This window comes from Rhinopithecus bieti, unplaced genomic scaffold (assembly GCF_001698545.2).
Source record: "Rhinopithecus bieti isolate Rb0 unplaced genomic scaffold, ASM169854v2 scaffold_13348, whole genome shotgun sequence".
Lineage (NCBI taxonomy): Eukaryota > Metazoa > Chordata > Mammalia > Primates > Cercopithecidae > Rhinopithecus > Rhinopithecus bieti.
In genome coordinates this window covers 2,750,269-2,773,404 of record NW_016808764.1, presented here as the reverse complement: position 1 = coordinate 2,773,404, position 23,136 = coordinate 2,750,269, and the positions used below count along the sequence as shown (strand labels likewise).

General features: G+C 45.8%; 1 protein-coding gene across 4 annotated transcripts in view; it reads right to left on the bottom strand.

Annotated features, from left to right (window-relative positions):
• XPNPEP1 (X-prolyl aminopeptidase 1) overlaps nucleotides 1-23,136 on the bottom strand; it is a 65,222-nt gene that overhangs the window by 8,481 nt on the left and 33,605 nt on the right. For 2 of the 4 annotated variants that reach the window (XM_017887167.1, XM_017887166.1), the window contains 13 exons: nucleotides 19,721-19,784; nucleotides 18,422-18,526; nucleotides 15,195-15,287; nucleotides 14,741-14,884; nucleotides 12,919-13,014; nucleotides 10,413-10,494; nucleotides 8,685-8,895; nucleotides 7,102-7,191; nucleotides 6,404-6,454; nucleotides 4,535-4,593; nucleotides 4,326-4,403; nucleotides 1,733-1,804; nucleotides 328-388 (listed from right to left, as the gene is read on the bottom strand). In XM_017887167.1, the coding sequence (XP_017742656.1) occupies nucleotides 328-388; nucleotides 1,733-1,804; nucleotides 4,326-4,403; nucleotides 4,535-4,593; nucleotides 6,404-6,454; nucleotides 7,102-7,191; nucleotides 8,685-8,895; nucleotides 10,413-10,494; nucleotides 12,919-13,014; nucleotides 14,741-14,884; nucleotides 15,195-15,287; nucleotides 18,422-18,526; nucleotides 19,721-19,784 (1,206 nt within the window). The remainder of the gene's footprint in view (nucleotides 1-327; nucleotides 389-1,732; nucleotides 1,805-4,325; nucleotides 4,404-4,534; nucleotides 4,594-6,403; nucleotides 6,455-7,101; nucleotides 7,192-8,684; nucleotides 8,896-10,412; nucleotides 10,495-12,918; nucleotides 13,015-14,740; nucleotides 14,885-15,194; nucleotides 15,288-18,421; nucleotides 18,527-19,720; nucleotides 19,785-23,136) is intronic. The other 2 variants (XM_017887168.1, XM_017887169.1) reach the window with 1 other exon arrangement.

Here is a 23,136-nt window from a genome sequence, read left to right as displayed (position 1 = left end):
AGACACTGCTTATAAAGCATATATTTCACTATCTCATCCCCAGCCTCAAAGGCATTTCCTGACTCGAGAAGGCCAAAGCTATTATATCTAAACTTGCAACTGAGCTGCCCTAACCAGAGCAGAATGCTTTAAAAATTTCTCCAAATGTCTTACTCCAATAATTAATTACATGAACCTTGTAAAGCAGATAAGCCTGACTCCACAGCAGTGAGTAATTTTACTACCCCACATGTAATTTTTACTTCTTTATACTATCTCTTTTCATAAAAGCAATGCTCTTCTTAAGAAAGCAGAGAGGACCTCTTAAGGTTTTGGCCTCCGCCTTACCTTCTCATAGGCTGTAGGGGTCCCAAAATGCATTGTCCGCGTCACATCTGTGGTGCCATCCCTTTCCAAAAAAAGGACAGATTGGTTTCCCGTCAAAATAAGCTTTAAGTCAAATATGACACAGGCAAGCATGCAGACAAGTGAGAACCCCCACACAATACTGGTGGGCATGTACAACAGCACAGCCATCTTTGAAACTAGTTTGCAGTTCGTTAAAAGGTTAAACATAGTCACCATATGACCCAGTAATTCCACTTCTAGTTATATATCCAAGAGAACCAAAAACATACATCCACACAAAAACTTGTACATGAAGGTTCACAGCCACATTATTCATAACAGCCAAAAGGTGGAAACAGCTGAAATGTCCAACAACTGATGAATGGCTAAATAAAGTGGGAGTGACATCAGCCCCTGACACACACATTCTTGGTCTACGAGAGACACTATCACTGGGGTTATGAACAAGACGCAAGAAGGCAAAGAAAACAGGAGCCCATCTCTAGCAAAAGAGGACCAAAACCCAACTCCTCCTGTTAGAACAGCAGGGGGATTCCTGGACAGAGACCCTAAAAGTATCTAAGTACGTATCTTAACACATACTAGACTATATCCCTGACATAGAAAGGATAACTTCTAGAATTCTGCTAAAATTTAGAAGCAAACAAAAGTTTACACCATTACCAAGCAATCCTTAGCTCTAGGCTAATATTATTAACACCCCTGTGTCCCAAGGCCAGGCATGGCTGCCACATAATTGGCTGAGCTCATTCAATAATTAGGTCCTCCCTTAGCCACAGTCCCAAATTCAGTGGGGAATGGAGCAGCATTAAAAGGCCTTGCTCGTGCTCTCTTAACGCAGACAGGGTCTATTCTTACTCCTTCTCTTGGGTTCCGTATCAAGACCCAACCAAATCTTGGGTTCTTCTCTGAGGAACTTTTCCAGAGAAGATAGCTGTGAAAGCAGCAAAACATGGAGAAGGGAATTCAGAAATCTGGCGGCAACCCTCATTTCTCACCCATTCATTCAAAATGAATCCCTGACTTCATAAGGCCCTGGGGCGGCTGCAAGTACAGGGAACCGGCAGGTGGTTCATGGGCTGGGGTGGAAAACTTTCAACAGTTCCAAAAGCTTGCTTTATTTCACAGTTGTTTAATTATATTTTTAAAACTTCCGGCCAAGGACTATAACATTTCTATCAAACAGTCTTTTGTGAGAACAGAGTCACAATTGGGCTATTTCAAATAGGGGTGAAAAAAAGGACAAGACATAGGAACGATTCCATTAGTGGCCAGCACAGGGTGTGATGACCAGCTGAGTACTCTCAGCTGGAGCTCAGCTGTCCACCTTCTCAACTGCCTTGAATCACAGAGTCAAGTTCCACAGCAGTCCTGGTTTACTTACTTGTATTGAGCACCCGAGTCAATGAGGTACACCTCATCCAGAGACAAGGTCCTATTCGTCTCAGGGACTGGCCTAACAAAGTTAATAAAAAATTAATTATTCCACAAATGTAAACACTTAGTGAATCTGGGAGGAGGACACACAAGAGCTCTTTATACTATTCTTGCAACTTACATAAGCCTGAAATCATATCAAAATAAGTTACCCAATAAATGAATTATTTCACCTAATATTAAACTTCTACTTTTCAAAAATTCAATCAACCTATCTCCCCAACTGAGATAAAGCGCTCAAGAGGGGAAAAATAACACATTTCTTTACGTCTACCTCTGTTTGTGTCTGGAATAAAACAGGTGTTCAAAAGATAACTGTCAAAGCTAAAAAAAAATGAGAATCCTTAGAAGCAACAGGACCTAGCTAGAGTCCTGGGAACTGGGACAGGAGCAGCCTGGAGTCACTGCAGACTTGCTTGTCTCTGGGAGCCCCAGGCCCCTCCTTCAGCCCTGACCCCAGCAGGTACCTCCCCACTCGCTCCCCAGACCACTGGACAGGCAGGAGTAAATGTCTCAATTTGGGAGAAAAACTAAAGGAATTTTGCTGGGAAAAGGAATGGATCATGATATTCTTCTGCTGGAGCACTTTTTTCAAACAAACATGAGGAATTTTCAAAAAGTGATCGCTTTCCCCACGCCATTTTCGAAACAATATCACTGCACTGGGAAACGCCCGAAGGGATGAGAGCACTCCATGCCTCTGCCCTGCAGCTGAAGTGAGGTTGTCCTCCATCTCCAGGTACCACCCCCTCCTTCAGCAATAAGGGCACCAGTCCACACACAAGCTGAACAACTGAAAAAGACAACCGGTGCCCTCCAGAACCCTGCCTCTAAACAGGCTTCCAACCACCCACAATGAAGAAATGCCAAAGCAGAGGCAAATTTCTTCCCCACTGGCATGAAATTGTTTAACGTTTTAATTATACACAAAATTCTAGGATAGTATCCAGCCAGGAAATTCATCCTGAGTTAAACAAAAACTGAAGTCCCTCTGATATTTTTATCTGGAACAGAAGCATTAAGCGAGGGAACTGTACTGTCACATCTGTGACTGTCTCCCACACACAGCTTCAAAATCTGCCCCAAGACGAAAACTCTAAAAGCAATTATTCAAAGGGGGAAAAACGTGTGCCCAAGCACAGCACAGAGAGACAGTGTTCTTTCACTGGCTGTGCATATCACAGACGGGGAAGCATAGAACTCAAAATACCCAATGCAAAGCAAAGCAGTTTGAATCAGGCAGAGCCGAGGCTGAAGCCCAACGGCCATACCTAATGACATTTCCCACCATCCTGTCTTAGGACTGACAGGAAGATCTGTCAATCCTAAACATATCAGTGCCCCTCTGTCTCACAGGGAAGGGAGGCTCGGCCCTGTGGGTCCATGGGTTCTTGTAGACCATGTGGCAAAAATACTACATACTGGGATGCCAGGCTTCAGGCTCAGGGAGACAGGAAGAGAGGGTACTCTCCACCCAAAACAGGTTGCCCCACAACCTAGTGCTAAGGTTTTTTGGTATGTAACTGACGGAGCTCACAAGATATACGGACTAGTACAAAACAACTGCTGTTACCAGGAAAGAAAACCACTCAAAAATTCCAGCCATGGGTCAGGCACAGTGGCTCACGCCTATAATCCCAGCACTTTAGGAGGCTGAGGCAAGAGGACTGCTTGAGTCCAGAAATTCGAGACATGCCTGGGCAACACATCAAGATCCTCATCTCTACAAAAAAAAATGTAAAAATTAGCCAGGAGTGGTAGCACACGCCTTTAGTCCCAGCTACTCAGGAGGCTGAGGCAGGAGAACTGCTTGAGTCTAGGAATTCAAACTTGCAATGAGTCGTGACAGCACCACCGCACTCCAGCCTGGGCAGCAGAGCAAGACCTTGTCTTTTAAAAAAAAAAAAAAAAAAAAAAAACCCACAGGGCACAGTGGCTCACGCCTGTAATCCCAGCACTCTGGGAGGCCAAGGCAGGCGGATCACGAGGTCAGGAGATTGAGACCATCCTGGCGAACACGGTGAAACCCCGTCTCTACTAAAAATACAAAAAAAAAAAAATTAGCCAGGCGTGGTGATGGGCGCCTGTAGTCCCAGCTTCTAGGGAGGCTGAGGCAGGAGAATGGCGTGAACCTGGGAGGCGGCAGAGCTTGCATTGAGCGGCGATCGCACGACTGCACTCCAGCCTGGGTGACACAGCAAGACTCCGTCTCAAAAAAAAAAAAAAAAAAAAAACCAGTCATCAAGATGCAAGGGCTATACATATAGTTCCTGCAGCTTCAAAAAGGAAAGAGGGACACCCAGCTGACTACAATGTAGAGAATGCCAGTGCCATACTAAGCCTAAGAGGAGGCTCCCAAAAGGCAGAGGCTTGGGGATTGGGAGAAAATAAAACCTTAGAGGTCTTATTCTCTTCATTTTACAGTCTCAACAGACAGATGAAGGTGGGCACAGAGGCCTCTGGTAAAATAATGTCACCCCTGCTCAGGCTCCTGTGCAGAAGCAGCAATGCCCGGCAGCATGCTCCTCCGCATGCCTTACGCGTAGTGAATGATGGCGCCGTTGGGTCCCGTACTGGAAATTGTTGGGAAGCTCAGGTCCACGAAGTCGGCCTGTTGCCTGTAACAGAAAGACAGAAGCAGAGTGGCTTAAAGGTTTTTACTGTGCTAAGATTCAGGGCCCTTCCAGCCTCATTCAACTTGCAAGAAAATCAGCATGAGGTTCCTGGGTCCCCCCAAATGGATCCTTACCTGCGAAACTCCTCAGCTTTGTCAGCAGCTGAGATCTCTGTCACACCACCTTTGGGAACCTATGAGAAAATTGCTTATAATCATCTGGTGAGATAAATTCATGTGTGCCTCTTACAAATTAGAGGAGATACTTTAAAAGCTTACTTTTTCCTCAATTTCTTCATCCCAACTGCCCAATCTACAGGACACATCCTTAGCAAGGGAGAACTCCCAAAGGTTCTCACCAAAGCTATCTAAAATATAATCGTTTCTATTCATTTAATTTTTCACTCAACTATTGTGCTTCAGTATTGTATCCTAAAACCTCCCAAAACAATGTATCTAAGTTTAAAAATTCAAAAGCATCCCCTCCTAAGAAATCATCCTAAGAAAATCATTCTAGAGAAATAAAAAAGATAAATGCAGAGATACTATTGCAGGATTACTGATAACAGCAAAAAATTAAAAACAACCCGAACATTTAAAAATAGGAGGACTGGGTTAGTAAATCAGAACAGCCACTAGATGAGTTTTCATTTGGATGCTTTATTAAGGCCTCAACGTAAATGGAAAAGGTTCACACTATGAGTCTAAGAGAATAAAATAAACAAAACACAAAATCATATCTAAACCAGGTGTGATGACTCACACCTATATTCCTAGCACTTTGGGAGGTCAAGATAGCCCAGGAGTTTGAGATCAGCCTGGGCAACATGGCAAAACCCCATCTCTACCAAAAAAAAAAAAAAAAAAACAGAAAAAAACAGAAAAAAATCAGCTGGGCGTGATGATGCACTCCTGAAGTCCCAACTACTCGGGAGGCTGAGGTGGGAGTATCACCTGAGCTTGGGGAGGCTGAGGCTGCAGTGAGCTGTGATCACACCACTACTCCCCAGCCCGTGCAACAGATGAGACCCCATCTCAAAAGAAAAAAAAGAAAAAGAAAAAAAAATGTATCTGCACACTAAGAGACATGTAAAAATAATTTATATTTTTAAAAATAATTTACGGCCAGGGGTGGTGGCTCACGCCTGTAATCCCAGCACTTTGGGAGGCCGAGGTGGGTGGATCATGAGGTCAGGAGATCAACACCACGGTGAAACTCCGTCTCTACTAAAAATACAAAAAATTAGCCGGGTGTGGTGGTGGGTACCTGTAGTCCCAGATACTTGGGAGGCTGAGGCAGGAGAATGGCGTGAACCCAGGAGGCAGAGCTTTCAGTGAGCAGAGATTGTGCCACCGCACTCTAGCCTGGGTGACAGAGCAAGACTCCATCTCAAAAAAAATAAAAATAAAACATAATAATAATAATTTACATAGATGAACAATCACCAGAAGGAAACATGAGGAAAAAAGTTACACTGGTGGGAATAAAGACAATATTTTCTTTTTCCAATTAAAGAGTTGTTTATACAGTACTTAAAGGGAACATGATATTGTTTAACAACAGCACAGAGAAACCACCCTCTTGCCAATCAGAGCAAGAAATTAACGGCCAAGAGTCAATTTAATATAAAAAGGTTCATGGCTTAAACTGAAGTTCAAAATGTACACAAAGATCTTTTTCTCCTAATACAATCAGCTTGCCTATAATAATATTATGAGTCATTTTTCCTTATAATGAAATTCCACTTAGTTATGATACCCAAAAAGCATCCACTCTATTATGGAACTTCTTTCTTCATTCTTGTTACCATTTTCATAATTAAGGAATTTTGAAATCTACACACACCAAATTTCCAGAGAGTATTATTAAAATAGAGCCCAAAAATTTGATCAAGATCTCAGACCTCATGGTCAGCAGAGCATGGGGGATGCTAGAGTTAGAATCACATATAGGTAGGTCTGAATAATGTATACCCACATATTAAACAAAGACTAAGAACCAACCTCTTTCTCCAGCCAGTTAAAGAGTTCACAGAGGGCAACAGCATCTTTAATCTGTGCAAACAATGGAGACATTTTTTTAAGTTATTACTGAAAGTCACATGACCAGATTCAGAGCCTAGCCCTAATGCAATACTGAGAAGGCTGTACCTGCAGGGTCACACACCATCAGCAACCAGAGCTTTACATGTGGACATTTCTGGGAAGCCGGTGTGTGCAGCAACTCCCATTATCAGGGAAAGGCTCCTCTGCTATTCGGTAGCTCAGGTACAATCAGGAAAGGCCCCACCTCAGAGCACAGGGAGCTCCTCCAAAAGGTTAACTTAAAGGTTAAGAACCCTACAGGGGCCAGGAAAAAATAGGCCACTATCAAAAGCCACCTCTGAGCCCAAAATCTTTCAAGACCCATCCTTTGTTCTGAAACACAATCTGGCTCTTTTATGAGGCTTCATCAGCATCATGTCATCACCATCATCTACACTATTATCATCAATATCTCCTTTTGTGTTGTGTACTATACTTTGTAAAGATCTAATCCATCAAGTATTTTATTTCATTCCCTCATTAACTCTGGAAGGCCAGGAGGCTGAGGCTCAGAGAGATTCTAACCTTGTGCCAGGCTCAATGCCACAGAGGAGGTGAAGGAGCCAGGCCTTCTGACCACCTCACATCCCATCTTCTGCACCAGCTCCTCTACTCACGTGAGCCCGCCTCATGCCTTCTGACTCGGCTGAATTCTTCACAGCTTTGGCGATGCAGATGGGGGTGTAAGGCATACAGCAGCGGTGGTCCTAGAGGCAAAGGGCAGTAGGGTGGGAAACCAAACCTGCTGCGCCCACCCAAGACCAAGGCAACAACCTGTTTGCTTAGCAAAACTTACTTTAGACCAATCATTTGAAGAGCTTCCCCTGGGGACCCACATAGCTGTCCCCTGGGGCCCCAATGACCTGTACCTTTTGATTGATGACCCTGAGCTTAAGCTCAACCAAAAAGAGTAGGTACATCAAACAAGGTGTCTCTCTTCCATCCCTCACTCCCTTAGCTCTTTGAGACTGCTGGCTGCCTGCCATCAGCACGACATTGCTTTCCAAGCCACTGTGGTTGTGGTTAGAGTTCACTAACCACTGAAAGCTTGACCGAAATCACCCTTCTCTTGCTGTACAAAAGGGGCTTTTTCTCCCTGTCTGGCAATGCACATGACCTGATGAGTGAGGTCTCCTGCTCCCTCCCTTCCCACCCAGTGGTCCTATCTCAGCTACTGATAATGATCTGATATTAAAAGGCTAGAGAAGACCCTTTCCAATTTGAGAACAAGTTAGAATCCAGCAGACGGGCCTCAGCACACCTGACACTTGCACAGAGCTTCTCAAATTGCTTTCGTGATCTTATCTCCTTTTCTCTTTCTCTCCAGAGAGAGCAGAGAGAGAGAGGAGGTGTCACACTGTGTGTGATGGTGGCAGGGGTACAATGGCAAGCCAGATCTAGACAGCCAGGCCTGGTCTCTTCCCAGGATGGCCCACTGATCAGTGGAGAAGAGAGAACATCACTGGGCTTGCCAAAGGCCACTTGGCAGCCAGAGGCCAAGGGCAGGACAGTAGAAAAGCCTACCTCTAAAGAGGCCTGGATTCCAGTCCTATCCCAGACCCTAATTAAAATGAGGCAACAAGTGTCAGCTGCTTAGCACTGCCCAGCAAGGGCTCAGTAAAGGACAAGCCTATCACTATCACTTGAATTTGACAAGTCCCCAACTCCCCAATCCTCTCTGGGCCTCAAGTGTCCTTAGCTATAAAATGTGGTGGGGCAGAAGGAGGGGGTAGAGAAGCATTTCCCAAGCTTCAAGCATTCTCATACCACCTGCACAGTTTTTACCCTAGCTTCTTATCCATTGTACCCTTATTCACTTAGTACTTTTCTTCAGACCATCTTTAAATCAGCTTTATTAAATTCAACTTTATTTTAAATAATTATAATATCATGAACTCATGCTAGTTATGGTTTTTCTACTATATGCTAAATGCTGTTAAAACAGATACATTTAAGTAAACTAAATAATAATGTGTACCACCTAAAATAACCTCTCATGCCACGCTCTGGAAAACACAAGACTCAACAAGCAATAAGGGCCCTCAGGCTCTTGATATGGCTCCAGCTCTAAGGCCTCATCCAGGGAGACCACAGTTCTGATCCAACGGGCAGCCTCAGAAATCTGCCTCTGCTCCAAAGACAATACCAGAACTGAGAAGAGGGTGGCAGAGTTTAGATGGATCAAAGTGGGGCCACCAACCTTGGGGATGGCCTCGCTCACAGCATAGCTGGCCTTGTCGCTGACCCACACCTTCTCCCTTGGGGAGAGATCAGCACACAGGGCCTTGAGTTCGCTCAGGATGGATTTGTAGGGATGCACCTGGATCCTGTATTCGGCCTCCAGACCCAAGTCAAGTAGCAGGTGCTCCTTCACACTGGGGGCGTCTATGCGGTCACCATCAATGAAGAGCCTGCAGATGGAGGAGAGGTGGGTGGCAGCAAAAGGAGGGAACATGAGTGAGAGGGTGGCAACACAGACACACATACACATCAGGCTCTGTTTCCTGGCAACGAAAATGAAGCCCCTTTTCTCTCCTCCCCACTCCTTTCCCAAATCCTGCCCTCCAAGCTGCATTCCCTGTCCCTGTTTATGTTGTCATCATCCACCCAATTCGCCAAGCCAGAAATCTGGGCAGTGTCCTTCATTGATAACCCTCTTCCCGTCCTTCATTAAGACCTTGGGACCCACAGCCTAAATCTCCACCTAATCTGTCCAGCTCAACTACGACCTCGCCCAGTCACCCCTCAGGTTCAGGTCCCACCATCTCTCACTTGGGTTAGTGCCACAGCCTCTAAGCCTTTCCCCGTCTACCAATGTTTCAGTCATATTATTCTTTACAAGTCGTACATCTAACACGTGGTTCCCTCTGAAAATTCTTTCAACAGCTTCCCACTATTCTTGTTCAGAACAAGAACCCAAGCTCCTGAATGCGGCCCACAAGGCCTTTCTTTTCTGTGGCCCCTGCTCACATTCTGTCCTCACTATGTTCTGACCTCACTGAATCACTTCAGGTCCTCCATATGCACTGTGCTCTCTACTGCCCAGAGTGTCTGAAAATGCTGTTCCCTCTGCTTGGATCACGGTTCCCCGCTCCTCCTCCCCCTGCCATTCACCCAACTCACCCACATCTATCCTTACTCTCTGCTTCAATATTACTTTCCCCAAGAGTCTCCTCTGATCTCCAAGTCTAGGTCAGGCCCCTCTCATAACACCTACATCCTTCCCACAGGTAGACTGGTGCCCACTTATGTGCCCAAATACTTTAGAAAGAAGACATGCTCATCTCCCTGACTCCAACCCAGGACCCCGTCCTGTTTCAGTCACCCTAGCACCTAACAGAGACCCTAAGCACATCACCGGCACTTAATAAATGTGTTGTCTTAATACAAAAAGCTATTTAACTAGAAATGAAAAAAAGGCTACAAGAAATGCTTTGAAAAAATAAACTGACAATTCAACAAAGCGTAGCTGGAGGGGTTTTCCCATATTATTTTTGACCTTCAAAATGACTGCATTTATTTGCATTGTGGACCCAGAATTGTACAGCTGAACACATATACCCCTTTACACTGGCTGCTAGAAAACTTGCCAAAGAATGTGTGGCCTGAACAAGACCTTGCAGCAAAAATGTTGTGAACTAACCTCACTCCAGCTTGGTCCTAACGTCCTCACCTACTTGCTTTTTAGTCTCATAGTACTACAGACACTTTCATACGTTCCAAATCATTTTGGGGGCTCAAAGAGAGGCAGGATATAAATAAACACCTACTGCTAAGGAAGACAAGAAGGGAAAATGTTAAAAGGGCAAGAAAAAAGAAGCACATCAGTGAACTATCAGACAGTGATGGGTGGGCCAGGACCAGAAAGGGCACACGCGGGCTCTGAGGAGCTGTGGAAGGGAGTTCCAGAAGCGGGGCAAACACTCACATGATCGTCTCTAGTCCTATGATTGCGTAGGAGAAAAATACTGGATTGTGCTCCACATCTGATCCTCGGAGATTAAATAGCCCTAGAAAAGAAATCAAAGTCCCTGTCACCTGTCTGACTTAAGATTTTAAGGGGTCGCTTGTCGGGGGAGGGAAGAGCTTCAGCTTGGAGTCCAGCTGCTGCGGAAGGATTCAATGGAATCGCACAGAAAGGCTGGAAGCCTGACTCCTGTCTGGTGCCACCTCTGAACTGCAATTGCTCATGTCCACCACGTGAGGGCACCAGAGCTGTTTCTCATGCTTCCATATCACTGCCGGGAGAAGGGAATAAACGCTACCAGTCAAAATCCTGAGAACTGCCCCCACAAGCAGTTGAAATGATCCGCCTAGTGCTGACCTGCCAGGCCTGGCCTTGAAGCCGACAAACCTCTAGCACTCCCAAATAACAGGGAAGGAGACAAGCACTCCCTCCCTTCTGAGGCAGATGACCTAGGGTAGAAAAACTGAGACCCTCACACAAGGGAAGCCAGGCAAGCCTCCTCTGTAAGGGTCAGTGAGCCCCATGGAGACGGAGCTTCCTGTCAGAGGTGGAAAGAAAAGCAGTGAGTCAGCGAGGCTGCAGCTCGCGAATGAAATCAGAGCCTGCAGCCCACCCATGGGTCTGCTCCGGCACCACGACTGGGTGGAGGACCTGCGGACAGCCAGGTTCAGTGATGTCGCTGAACGTCTGAGAACTAGAGAGACCAGGAGAGAGCACAGTTCTGGTCCCACGACTTCCAGCTTCCATCACTTGTTCTCATGAGGATCAGAGCAAAAAAAGGCCTGGGCATTAAACATACAACCTCTATTTTAAAATAATGGCTTCTCAAACTAAAGTGATGAGGCAACATTTTTTTTTTTTTTTTTTTTTTGAGACGGAGTCTCGCTCTGTCGCCCAGGGTGGAGTGCAGTGGCCGGATCTCAGCTCACTGCAAGCTCCGCCTCCCGGGTTCACGCCATTCTCCTGCCTCAGCCTCCCGAGTAGCTGGGACTACAGGCGCCCGCCACCTCGCCCGGCTAGTTTTTTGTATTTTTTAGTAGAGACGGGGTTTCACCGTGTTAGCCAGGATGGTCTCGATCTCCTGACCTTGTGATCCGCCCATCTCGGCCTCCCGAAGTGCTGGGATTACAGGCTTGAGCCACCGCGCCCGGCTGAGGCAACATTTTTTACCTATCGTACTAGCACTTCTTAAAAAATGACAGTAACTGGGGTTAGGGGTGTGGCAAGATGGACAAATTCAAATACCAAGGTGCAAACTTTCTGGCAGGCAAAGGGCAAAATGGGTCAAAAGCCCTAAAAGCCAACCAGAAATAGGAAGAAAATTATCAAACACTAAGACATGAATTCATGAACCAAGATTTTGATGGTAGCATCATAATAAATTATGGGATTACTGCAAATAACCCAAAGGTCATCCTTAGGGAAACAGTTAAATAAATTATGGTATAACCACATGATGGAATATTTAATACTCCCTTAAAATTATGCTTATATATGCTTATAGTATACTGATACAGTGAAAAAAATCAAGCTATAAAATGATATATGCATAGAATACTGACAATGATTATCTCTGAGTAACAGAATTTATGGGTGATTTTTTTTTCTTCTTCTTCTTTTTACTTTCTCTGCATTTTCCAAGTTTTCTATCATGGGATTGTGTTTTTGTTACAATCAGGGAGAGAAAAAAGTTTTCCATGTGTTTTCTCTGACACTGAGGTCATTAAGTTAATTAGGGATGTAGGTCACTGATACACTTGACAATGTTTTGGGGATGGAAGACGCAGGGATTGAAGAGAGAGGACACTGCAGCAGGGTCTCATTCTCTAGCAAGAAGGCAAAAAGATAAAGCAGTGCCTCTTCTCCGTTTCTCTGGGTCAAATCGACTCAGAAACCAGAAGACAGGACAGGAACGTTCAACCAGATTCCATCAGGTTTTAGATGAAAGAAGGTGCTGAACAATTGCATGAAGGTGGGTTTAGGTCTAAAGATTGAGAAACTGCTATTATATCAAAGGGCTTGGGGAAGAACTTTTGGTTCCTAGTTTTCTGAGGTAGAAATGTTCCCAGAACATTCTCACTATAAAGACCTTAGGAAACTACAGGACAAGTGTAAAGAAAGAAGGATTCTGCTATGATCCCACTTCTACACCTACAGAGAGGCTGACAGACATAAAATATTTGTAGGAAATGCCCTTCCTTAGAGGTGCCATGGTCCTGAGGGACGGGCCAGAGGTGGGCATCACCCAGCTGTAATAGTGCTCTGGGCAAGCCTCACTCCCCTCCCCAATTCCCTGTAATTCTTTCTCCTTCATCCTAATTGGCATCTCCTATACCCATTTGGTGACACAGTCTTCTGCTTATTCCCTGGCCACTCAGAAAAGTTGAATGGCATAAGCACACAGATTCCCAGAGACCCAAAGGAGAGATCGGGTAACATGCCCAAACAGCGAAACCAGAGCACTCACATGCAATCTCATCCAAGGCAGTGACCACAAACCACATGACGTTCCTCTCAGCCATTTTCAACCGAAGGTCTGCAACCTTGTCCTTCCAGGAGATGCCTGCAAGAAACAAATGTGCTTTAACTCCAGCCCTGGTCCCAGAAAGCAGTTAAATAAATTATGGTATAACCACATGAAACCAGTGAACCTACCCAGTGAAAGAACCTACCCCAAACATCAGCACCACTTCTTACAGGGAGCATGCTATATTTACACAGACAGGAGGCCTGGATTCAAGCCCTATACAAGAGGTGTCCAAGCCACTTAACTGTCGTGAGCCTTGATTGCCTCACCAGTAAAATTCATTCATTTACACATCCCACAAATGCCTGTGTAGCATCTAGATCTGCCAGGCATAGATACATGCCAGGCACTCTGCTGGTCACTGTGGTTACAGCTCTGAGCCAGACCCAGTGCCTGTCTTCATGGGGCTTATAATATAGAAGGGAAGACAGACAATGAATCCAGCAATTAACACACTACTGTAAATACTGATGCAATAGGGGACACACAGGGAGCTACTTCAACACACCACCCAGCAGAGGGAACTCACCCAGTCTCAGAGGTCAGGGGAACAGCACCCACCACTTGATGCTCCTGGGGCTGCAAGACTTGCTTTTGGGTGCTAAGACCTAGGAATTCCCTGTAGTCTGACTCTCTGTGATTACCACTTCCAAATCACACTTGCCCTTTCAGACACTGCCAAGGCCTCCCTGCTGCTCTGCAAGATGAAATCGTGGTGCTAGAGGAGCTCACTCCATTGCCACCACAACCACCCTACCGGGGCAGCATTCATAACTCAGGGAACAGCCAACTGGGTGGGCATCTGTCTTATTCACTCAGCACCTTACACGGCGTCCTGCAGATAGTAGGCACCCAAATGTGTACTGAACAAAAGCTTTATCACCAACATTTGCTCTCCCCTCTCCTACAAGCAACAAGTCAGAGCTTCTGCTCTAGTGAAAAAAATTTCAAACCACGCTGATAGAAAATATTTAGCCGACCCTGGGCCACTCACTGGACCCATCCTCCCCATTCAGCAATACCCCTCTGGTGAGGATGTCACACAAGAAAGCAGGCTGGGGACGCTTTGAAGATCAGTTCGGGAATGCTGTTTAAAACTTGGCCCAGAATCTGGGCTGTCATGCTTTCTTCCCAGGACCCCTCTGGGCAACCTGCCTACATTCCACAGCCATCTCCCATCTACCTCTGTTTCTACAGCAAGACGCCCTCCCCTGCAGCCCCACCTCCAGGTCTCTCCCTCTGCCCCTTCACTGCTTCATAAATCCACACAATGGTTCAGAGAACATGCTGCTTACCCATCACTATCACACAGGCCAGGGAAACACACCCACACCCCAAAGCCTCTAAAGCAGAAGGTACAAGATGGAGGACAGAGGCCTAGGAAGGTAAATCTACAAATGCTGACATAAGAAGGGAAATGGAACCTAGAAACCTCTATGCTCTGTTTCCAATATCAAATATGTGCAAGTGGCAGTTAGCAGCTGAATGGTAAAAAAAAAAACTCAGTCTTTTCAGCAGCACCCAAAAAGTCACCCAAACGAGCTTTGCAAAAATAACCAAAGCCAAACTAAGTGGCAAGTAGGTGGCAACAGTGGAAACAAATAAAGCTCCTGCTTCTTCAAATATCTCACTGGGGCAGAGGAGGGCAAAATCCTCCCGTCAGCTCAAACTCGACTTGGATTCGGAGAAAGAGGTTGGAGACAATAGCAAGAGGTGAGGGGACAATGACGGGGTCCCTGCTGGGTGGAACCATGATTCTGACCTGTGTAATCCAGGCCCAGTGTGAGGAGAGGCTTGCAAGGACGCTCAGGACGGTCTGTCCAGATTTTGTCAACGAGGTTCTCCTTGACAGGAATGAGGTGGTGGCCGGCACTTCTCAGAACCTTGGCCATTTTCTTCCAATAATCTGAGGAGACACATTGTGGCCCAGCCATGAGCCGAATGCCCATTGCAGCGGGGCAGGCAGCAGGGCCTTGAAAGTCCAGAACCTTCAGAAAGGTGGTCCTGCCGCAGCCCAGAGCTGGGTGTGCAGGATGAAGAACTGTAAAAGCACATCTTCACCAACAGTGGAACTCTCTCCTCACCTTGACCTCTACTATAAAATCAGTCATGCTGAGCCCCCCAATGCTCCACACCCCACAAGTAAAACAAAAAGGATGGAGGGGAGTCTAAAAGCCACTTCCTTACCCAAGCAGAAAGGAACCAAGCTCACTTACCTGTAGGAATGATTAAGGGGTCCACACCAACCCTGGATCCTTCAGGAAGCACACTCACCAGCCAGTCTTCCTGAGTTGGTGTGTCCTTCAGACCTACGCGGGGAAGAACTGGTAAGAAACAATTCCCAGTGGGTCCATGCTTATTATCCCACCAGAAGGATACAATTCTCTAACATCATGATAGCAGGGTCTTTATTAAGCAGCTTCTTTAAAGTGGATTGATATGACTTAGAAAATCTTTGAACCTCCCTTAATCCTGGAAGGTGACAGAAAGAGGGAGAAGTCTAAGTTTGTGTGTATGAAAAGCGTTAAGACGAGGGTGAGACACAAGGGAAAAAAGTACGATTTTTCACTTGACTCCTTATAAAAATATCCTGGGGATCACTGCCACGTAGGCACATGGTGTCACCACAAAGATAATCTCCTCAGTTTAGTCACTTCCCCACTACTGGTCACTTGATGAGAATGTGGGCAGTGATTTGGTGAAGTCTGGGAACTGGGAGCTTCCCACATATCACACACCAGGTAAGGTGATAACATGCTCCCAGTGCCCGCCACTCATCTGCAACGGCAGGGTGGCCAAGAGAAGGCCCCTGCCCCATAACCAGCCTCTGCATAGAGGGCTAAGCACAAGTCTCGGTAGCAAAGAGATCTTCCCAAAGTTTATAGGAGAGGCACGCAGGCACCCATCTTGCTGTCTTTATTTATTTATTTATTTATTTATTTACTTATTTACTTTTGAAGACACAGTCTCACTCTGTTACGCAGGCTGGAGTGCAGTGGCACCATCTCGGCTCGCTGCAACCTCCACCTCCTGGGTTCAAGCGATTCTCCTGCCTCAGCCTCCCAAGTAGCTGGGATTACAGGCTCATGCTACCACATCCAAGTAATTTTGTATCTTTAGTAAAGATGGGGTTTCACCATGTTAGCCAGGCTGGTCTCGAACTCCTGGCCTCAAGTGATCCTCCCGCCTCAGCGTCCCAAAGTGCTGGCCGTCCTGTTGTCTTTAACACGGGCCTCTGGGTTCCCCAACTTCCAGGATGAGACAGCCCTTTCTATTTCTAAGACGCTAGTCATAGGACATTATATCAGCCTCCAGAATGGAACTAAAATTACTTCTATATTCCAGTTTTCCTTTAATCTAAGCCAACATCTTCCATATCTAGCCAGTTATCTTTGAGATGTATACTTTTTTTAACCAATCAGATTGTGGCCAAATAATTAACATCTTGATAAAATAAACATATATTTAGAGTAAAAGTTCACATATTCTAAAACAGTAGAAACTTATCTTTACTACTTTTCTCTACTGACTACTGATACAACCACATAACCACAGAAGAGAAGTGCAAAGGTTTATAAAGAAAGAAGCTCATGAATTCCAACTCCAAAAAAACGCCTAGAAGCTGACATTGAGTTTCATTCTATTTGATTCTTTCCTATTTTTTTTCAAACCACTAAACAAGCCACTCATTAACACAGTTTCTCCGAACGCCCTAGTACACTATATAGTATAGCTTTCATAGGATGAAGCCATGTCATTTCCTCGCAGACAGATCTCCGGCAAAACCCCAGGGATGAATCACTCACTGGCCAACCAAACCCATCAGAATCTCCCTACACAGAAGACTTGACTGAGGAAACTAGGGAGGAGCCTGGAAGAGAGGAGGATTCACTCCCTCTGCCACCCCCGTGCTACCACATACCTACATTAAGGAACAGGTAGGCAGTGTTCACACCTCTTTAACATTCTGATCCCCAAAATGCTAACAGACCTAACAGACCTAACAGACGGAATCTGTGGGCCCCAAAGAGAGACGCCTGCTCCCCAGGGGCGGACACAATGTTCTACTGGGTACAAGAAGAAAGTATCAGAGCTTCTATTTGTATTTATTTTTTATAAAGAAATTACAAAGTTAGTTTTTGATATCTGGAATATAGAGGAACACTAGCACATATAAATAACAGATAAACATACATGCACGTCGTGGGTACTTGACTCCCATTAACAGAAGCACGCAAACAAAAAAATTTAAAGACCACTAGCCTGTCCATTTATAACAGCCAGTCTCAAATGCCTGCCTGCGTGTGTGTGTGTGTGTGTGAGAGAGAGAGACAGACAGAGAGAGAGAAGGGGAAGGAGAAATCAAATGCAGCACAGGCAACAATCTGTAGCTTTGGTGTTTTTATATTTATGAAATGATTTTTGAGAAATAGAAACTTAATCCAATGCCAGGACAAAAATGTTCCTTGTTCTTCCCAAAGACAAAGAACACGTGTATGTGTGTGGAGGGTGTGTGGCGTACACCTGAGTGCACACACCCCTCGGTCAGCTGGCTGCCTGGATCTCAGGGTCATGGTCTAGTCCTCTGTTCCCTCCTGTGAGTCTGGGGACTATTTCCTTTCCTCATTATTTCCTACAACAAATAAGAAGCATCAGGTATTTTGTTTCATCTTCTCTTTCTCACTTGGCCCTTCCTTATCTTCTGTTCCCCAAGTTCAAAAATCAGGAAGCAAAGACTTTGTACAGTCCCTAAAACCGTGTTTCTAAAGACTATTTTAATGACAGGAAAATACACACAGCAGTAAATTAAATGAAAACAGAGTACATACACACATTATTCAATAAATATTGATCTACACGCTTTCCACATAGTATTGCTTTAATTCTCACCACTTTATATGTTATTTACTTACTGTGATTAATCCATTTTACAGATGAGGAAACTAAAGCACTGCAAGTGAAGCGACTAGCCCAAGAAAGTTCCAGACCCGTTCGCTTGTCCTGCATGCTGCTCCTCTCTAGAGCTAAACTGCCAGAAGCAAATCCAAGATCCTCAGAGAGAGCCTCAGGGGAAAACTTTCTGGCTCCTATTGCCAATGACTCCTTGCCTTTATCTCACTCTGAATCATGAGGCAGCAAATAGTAGAAGGCTCCCAGTACCGGAGCGAAATGCACTGCAATGTGATCTGCAGCAAATCAACTGTCCTCTCTAGCCCTCAGTTTCCCCTCAATAAAATGAGTATCCTGAACCAGGGTCCTCCAAAATTGAATGTACATTGGTATGTATTTATAAGCATGCCATTTTTTTCCCCTCAGTTTCCCCTGGATTCTCAAAAAGGTCCACGACTGCATAAAAGGAGTACGATCCAGGAGTCCTGAGGACCTCTAGGATCCCTGCCGAGACCAGGCCAATTAAGTTTAGGCTAGCCATGCCTGTACCCACCCATCTTCATGAGTGTCCAGTTGCTGTCCATTTGCTTGGCAGCCTGGAGAAAGTAGCGCCCGTCAGTCCACATGGCTGCATGCTCTTCTGTGATGATGGCTGTGCCTGAAGCAGGGGAGAAAAAAAAAAAGAAGAAGAAGAAAGGTTTCTAACAACTGCCCAGAAGCTGCACAAAATGACAGCAGGCAGGTGAGAGCAGTAAGAGGCACCAGCTCCTCCTAGTGGGGCAGATGGGTCCTTAACTCCAAAGAAACTTCTGGGCAAGAGAAGACCACACCACTGAGAACAAGCTGTGTGTCAAGCTCTGAAAGAACAGTCCTGAGACCCAAGCTGCCTGGCACTGGTCCCTGCACAAAAAAGACTGCACTTGCGCAGTACGAGTCAAAAACAGAGAATGGAGAACTGCAGACATATGGCCAAAGTGGTCTCGTATAATCAAGACACAGGGAGAGATGGTTCCTGCTCAGCAATCATAGCCACTCCTCTGCTCCACCAGACACCCCAGAAGAGCTGTTTCACCTTTCCTGGAGAAAGACCAAGTGGGCCCTATGAGTGTTCCTGCTGTGGTCACTAGCAGGAAGCTTATGCCTCCTACCTCTATCCGCCCTCCGTTCCCACAGACCTGGCAGAACTTGGGGCTTTTGGCAGAGGTGTCAGCCAAAGTCAATCCTAATGTGCCAACCAACACAAGCACTTACGCCAAAGGAAGCAGCGTGCTAATAACCTTGAGGGGAGGGGAGCTCCCACCTTGTCCAGCTTGCTTTAGAGACAAATCTGAAGTGGGGAGTCCACCCTAAACTCAAAGGCATAATGGTTTTGAGGAACACCAATGCAGCTTAACATTAACCTGTGTTATTTAAGCCAAGAGTGAAAACAGAGAAACCAAAAGCCAAGCACTTGGGAGAATTGCTTGGGACCAATAAGCTAAGAGAGGAGGGTCTGAAATAATATTACAGTCTCATTTCTTATTTGGGGCGCTAGTAACACAGGTATATTCACTTTAATTGATAGAACTTTTATATGTATATTATATTCAATTAAAAGTTCAAAAACTTTTTAAAAATAAGAATTGTTCAAACTTTGAAAGCAAAGGTACAGAGAGGAATAAAAAGGGTTACTGCAAGGCGACCTTGGGGAGCCGGGAAAGGCTGGGAACCCACACCTTTCTGCAGAAAGTCAATGTGGAGCATCTGGTTTGCATTTTCTTTTTGCTTCTATATCACAGGCTGAAACTCGGTTCAGTTATTTTTAGGAGGCGAACAAAGGTGCAGAAAGAACAGAGAAAATGCAGTGACTCACCCGCAGAGCCATCGAATCCAGAGACAAAAGCCCGCCGACAGTCACATGGAGCAATATACTCACTCTGGAAAACAAAGATGACAACAAAGTGGGCCTCGATCACTCATGAGCAGACTGTTCTGCTTGCTTAGCCTTGTGCTAGGCACAGCAGGGACTACGAAGACTGCGGAATCCTTGGCACCCACCCTCAAGAAGCCAATAGTCTAGATGAAAACAACAGATTAGCACACACTGCAGAAGACTCTAATTAATTAAGGGCAGAGAGAGCTGTTCCCTTTAACCTCTATTTCCTCACTAGGAGAACAAAAGCACATCAGGAGAAACAGATAAAAACTGCTCTTTCTTCACTGAGATCTTACTCAAAAATCAAACCAATAGCCTTCTCCCCTCCTTGCCACTGACATTTAGGCATCTGTTATTTTTCTGAAGAGTAAGGCTGAATTTCTGTGTTAAGCACCAATAATTCCCTAACTTAGTTTCTGTAGATACTGACTTGTTTCCAAACTTCCTGTTTGGGTCCTCCTCTGAGGTAGCATCACCAATCTCTCCCATGCAGACCCCATCCCTTCCTGTTAGGGAGTGAGCGGAAATGCTTCATCCAATCCAGGAGGCTTCAGCAAAATAAAATGTCACGTCCAAAACCAAGGTCTTCTCGGCTGATAATCCCTTTGCTTCTGTATGTAAGGGGGTTAGGGAGTGAAGAAAGTAAGAAATTCTTATGCCTAGGCAAAGGGTACAAGTCAAAGTGTGCAACTTCTGGTAATAGCCAGTGAGGCACAGAGAGTTTAAGTAACTTGCCCGAAATCACACAGCTAATTAAGTAGCAGAGGCAGGATTTGAACCTAGGCAGTCAACTCCAGAGTCTGGACTCTGAAGCCCTATGCCAGGCTGCCAATGCATGACACTTTATCTCTCACCCTTATCACTCTCTAGGATAAGACCAATAGCAAACGAGAAAACTAAGGTTCAAAGAGAGAATCTTTAAGTAACCTGCCCACTGACAAGTTAATGGTAGGCCAGAATCCAAAGCCACGCCTGCCTGAGTACAGAGCTGCTGCTCCTTCTGCAGTTATCAGAATTCTCCCAAGCCAAAGGACCTGGCAAGGTTAAGAAAGTTCGGGGTAGGGAATGGGGCTGCTGGCCAGACCCAAGGCATTTTTAGGACAGTCAACGTGATGTAGGGGGAAAAGGCCCCCATGTTCCTTTCCTGCAATATGGTTAAGAACTACCCCTTTCAGCCGGGCACAGTGGCTCATGCCTGTAATCCTGGCACTTTGGGCGGCTGAGGTGGCAGGACTGCTTGAGCCCAGGAACTCGAGACCAGCCTGAAAGCATGGTGAAACCTCATCTCTACAAAAAATACAAAAATTAGCCAGGCACGGTGGCACGTGCCTGTAGTGCCAGCTATTCAGGAGGCTGAGGTGGGAGGATAATCTGAGCCCGGGAGGTTGAGGCTGCACAGTGAGGCGTGATTGCGCCACTGTATTCCAGCCTAGGCAACAGAGTGAGACACTGTCTCAAAAAATAAAAAAAATAAAAAGAACTGCCTCTTTCACCAAGGCACCAGCAATCACAGTCTCAAACCAGCCTCCAGGGAGATACCAGAAGGTTCAGCATAGAGAACCGCAATGGCAGGATAAAGCAGCTCTGGGCCACCTGCCCTCTAGCCCAGGCCCAGCTGCATAGTCTGCAACAAGTCCTGGCAGCTCTCTCAGCCTCATTTCCTCATCTCTAAGACAGGTCATTTCAGATTGCTAAATGCAACAGCAAGCACATTTTATTCCTAAAGCATAAAGGAACATTCAGTCAACAGCACTAAGGAAATAGAAAGAAATGGCCACCAGCATCGTTTAGAACTGCAGAATCCTCCTGTGTTTATTAACCCAGTAATCACTGTGTGCAAGACTTTTTATTAAAAAGTAACAATGGGGGGGGAAGGGTGGCCCACATGTCTCCTGGGACTCTTGTAAGAAACAGTAAGTTAATGTCTTTGAAAACTCACCAGAAACCGGAAAGTGCTGCACATATGCAATGGAAGAGATATTATTAATCTCTTCTTCCTAAACAGTGACAAGGCATCTAAGGGGCTGGGAAAACTAAGTTAAAAATAACTCTTGTGCTAAAAATCACTGCGCACAATGGGGAATACACAGTGAGGGCACTCTCCACCAACAACATGACTCCATGGGCTTGGGGCTTTTCAACCCATGACACAGGGTGAACATACTGGCAACGGCTGGCAGAGAACGCAGTGCAGGTCTGAGCCCAGGTGAACTCTTCCACTCAGGGACACAGCACTCTAGGGATGCCCCATCCCTTTCTGGGCAAGCTTGGGAGAGATGGAAGATCCGCAGGTTAGCTAGACTTCTCCATCAGCAAAGGCAAGGAAAGAGTTCCTCCAAAGGGAGGTGGAATTAACAGCAAATGGACATGTTTAGTTTGGGATGGAGACAAGGTCTGGGGTAAGAATGTCCAGACATGACCTAAGTGGTCAACATTCCAGAAAGACATCGCTGAGCAAGGCTGGCCACAGCATCACCTCCACACTGACAGGCTATGCAGAAGCCAGACAAGCACTGTGCCCAGGACTGTCACTCTCCTTCTCCCAGGCATGAAGCTGGCAACGCCCAGGGGCGGTCTCCTCAGAGCACAGCATAGGGCCTAAAATAAACCAAAGCTGTAGCATGCTAGGAAAAAGGAACAAAGAAGCACAGCTGCTGGCTTTTTCTCAAAACCACCCACTTCTCTCCATTTCTAACAGCAGCACTCAGTCCAAGCCTCCATCATCTCTACCTGGACTACCGCCCCTACAATCCACTCTGCACATACACTCAGAGTGAGCTTTTCCAAATATCTAAGATCATGTTAGCAACCTCCTTAAAACCCTCCAATGGCTTCCTATAATATTTAAGATAAAATCCAAACTCTGGCCCAGTCAAGGTACTCTGACTTTGCCAGTCCTCTTGCAGCTCTGCTCCCATTCACCATGCTCCAGCCACACCCACCTCCTTTCTGCTCTTTGCATATCCTGAGCTCATTCCTGCCTCAGGGCCTTGGCACATGAGCTTCCTTGTGCCTATAAAAGTCTTTCTGATCACAGCATGGCTAGGTCCTTCTCATCATTATACTTGAGATCACATGTCACCTCTACAGAGAGACCTACCTGTACTACCCAGCTATAATAGCCACCCAGCCACTTTTAAGTCTCTGTATAGCTCACACATACTCTAGATATTTGCCCTTTTTTGGGGGGGGGGGGGCGGGGAGACAGGATCTCCTCCTGTTATCCTAGCTGAAGTGTGGTGACACAATTATGGTTCATTATATCCTTGACCTGTCAGGTTCAAGCAATCCTCCCACCTCAATCTTCTGACTAGCTGGGGCTACAGCAGGGATACACCCCCTGTGTTTTTTTG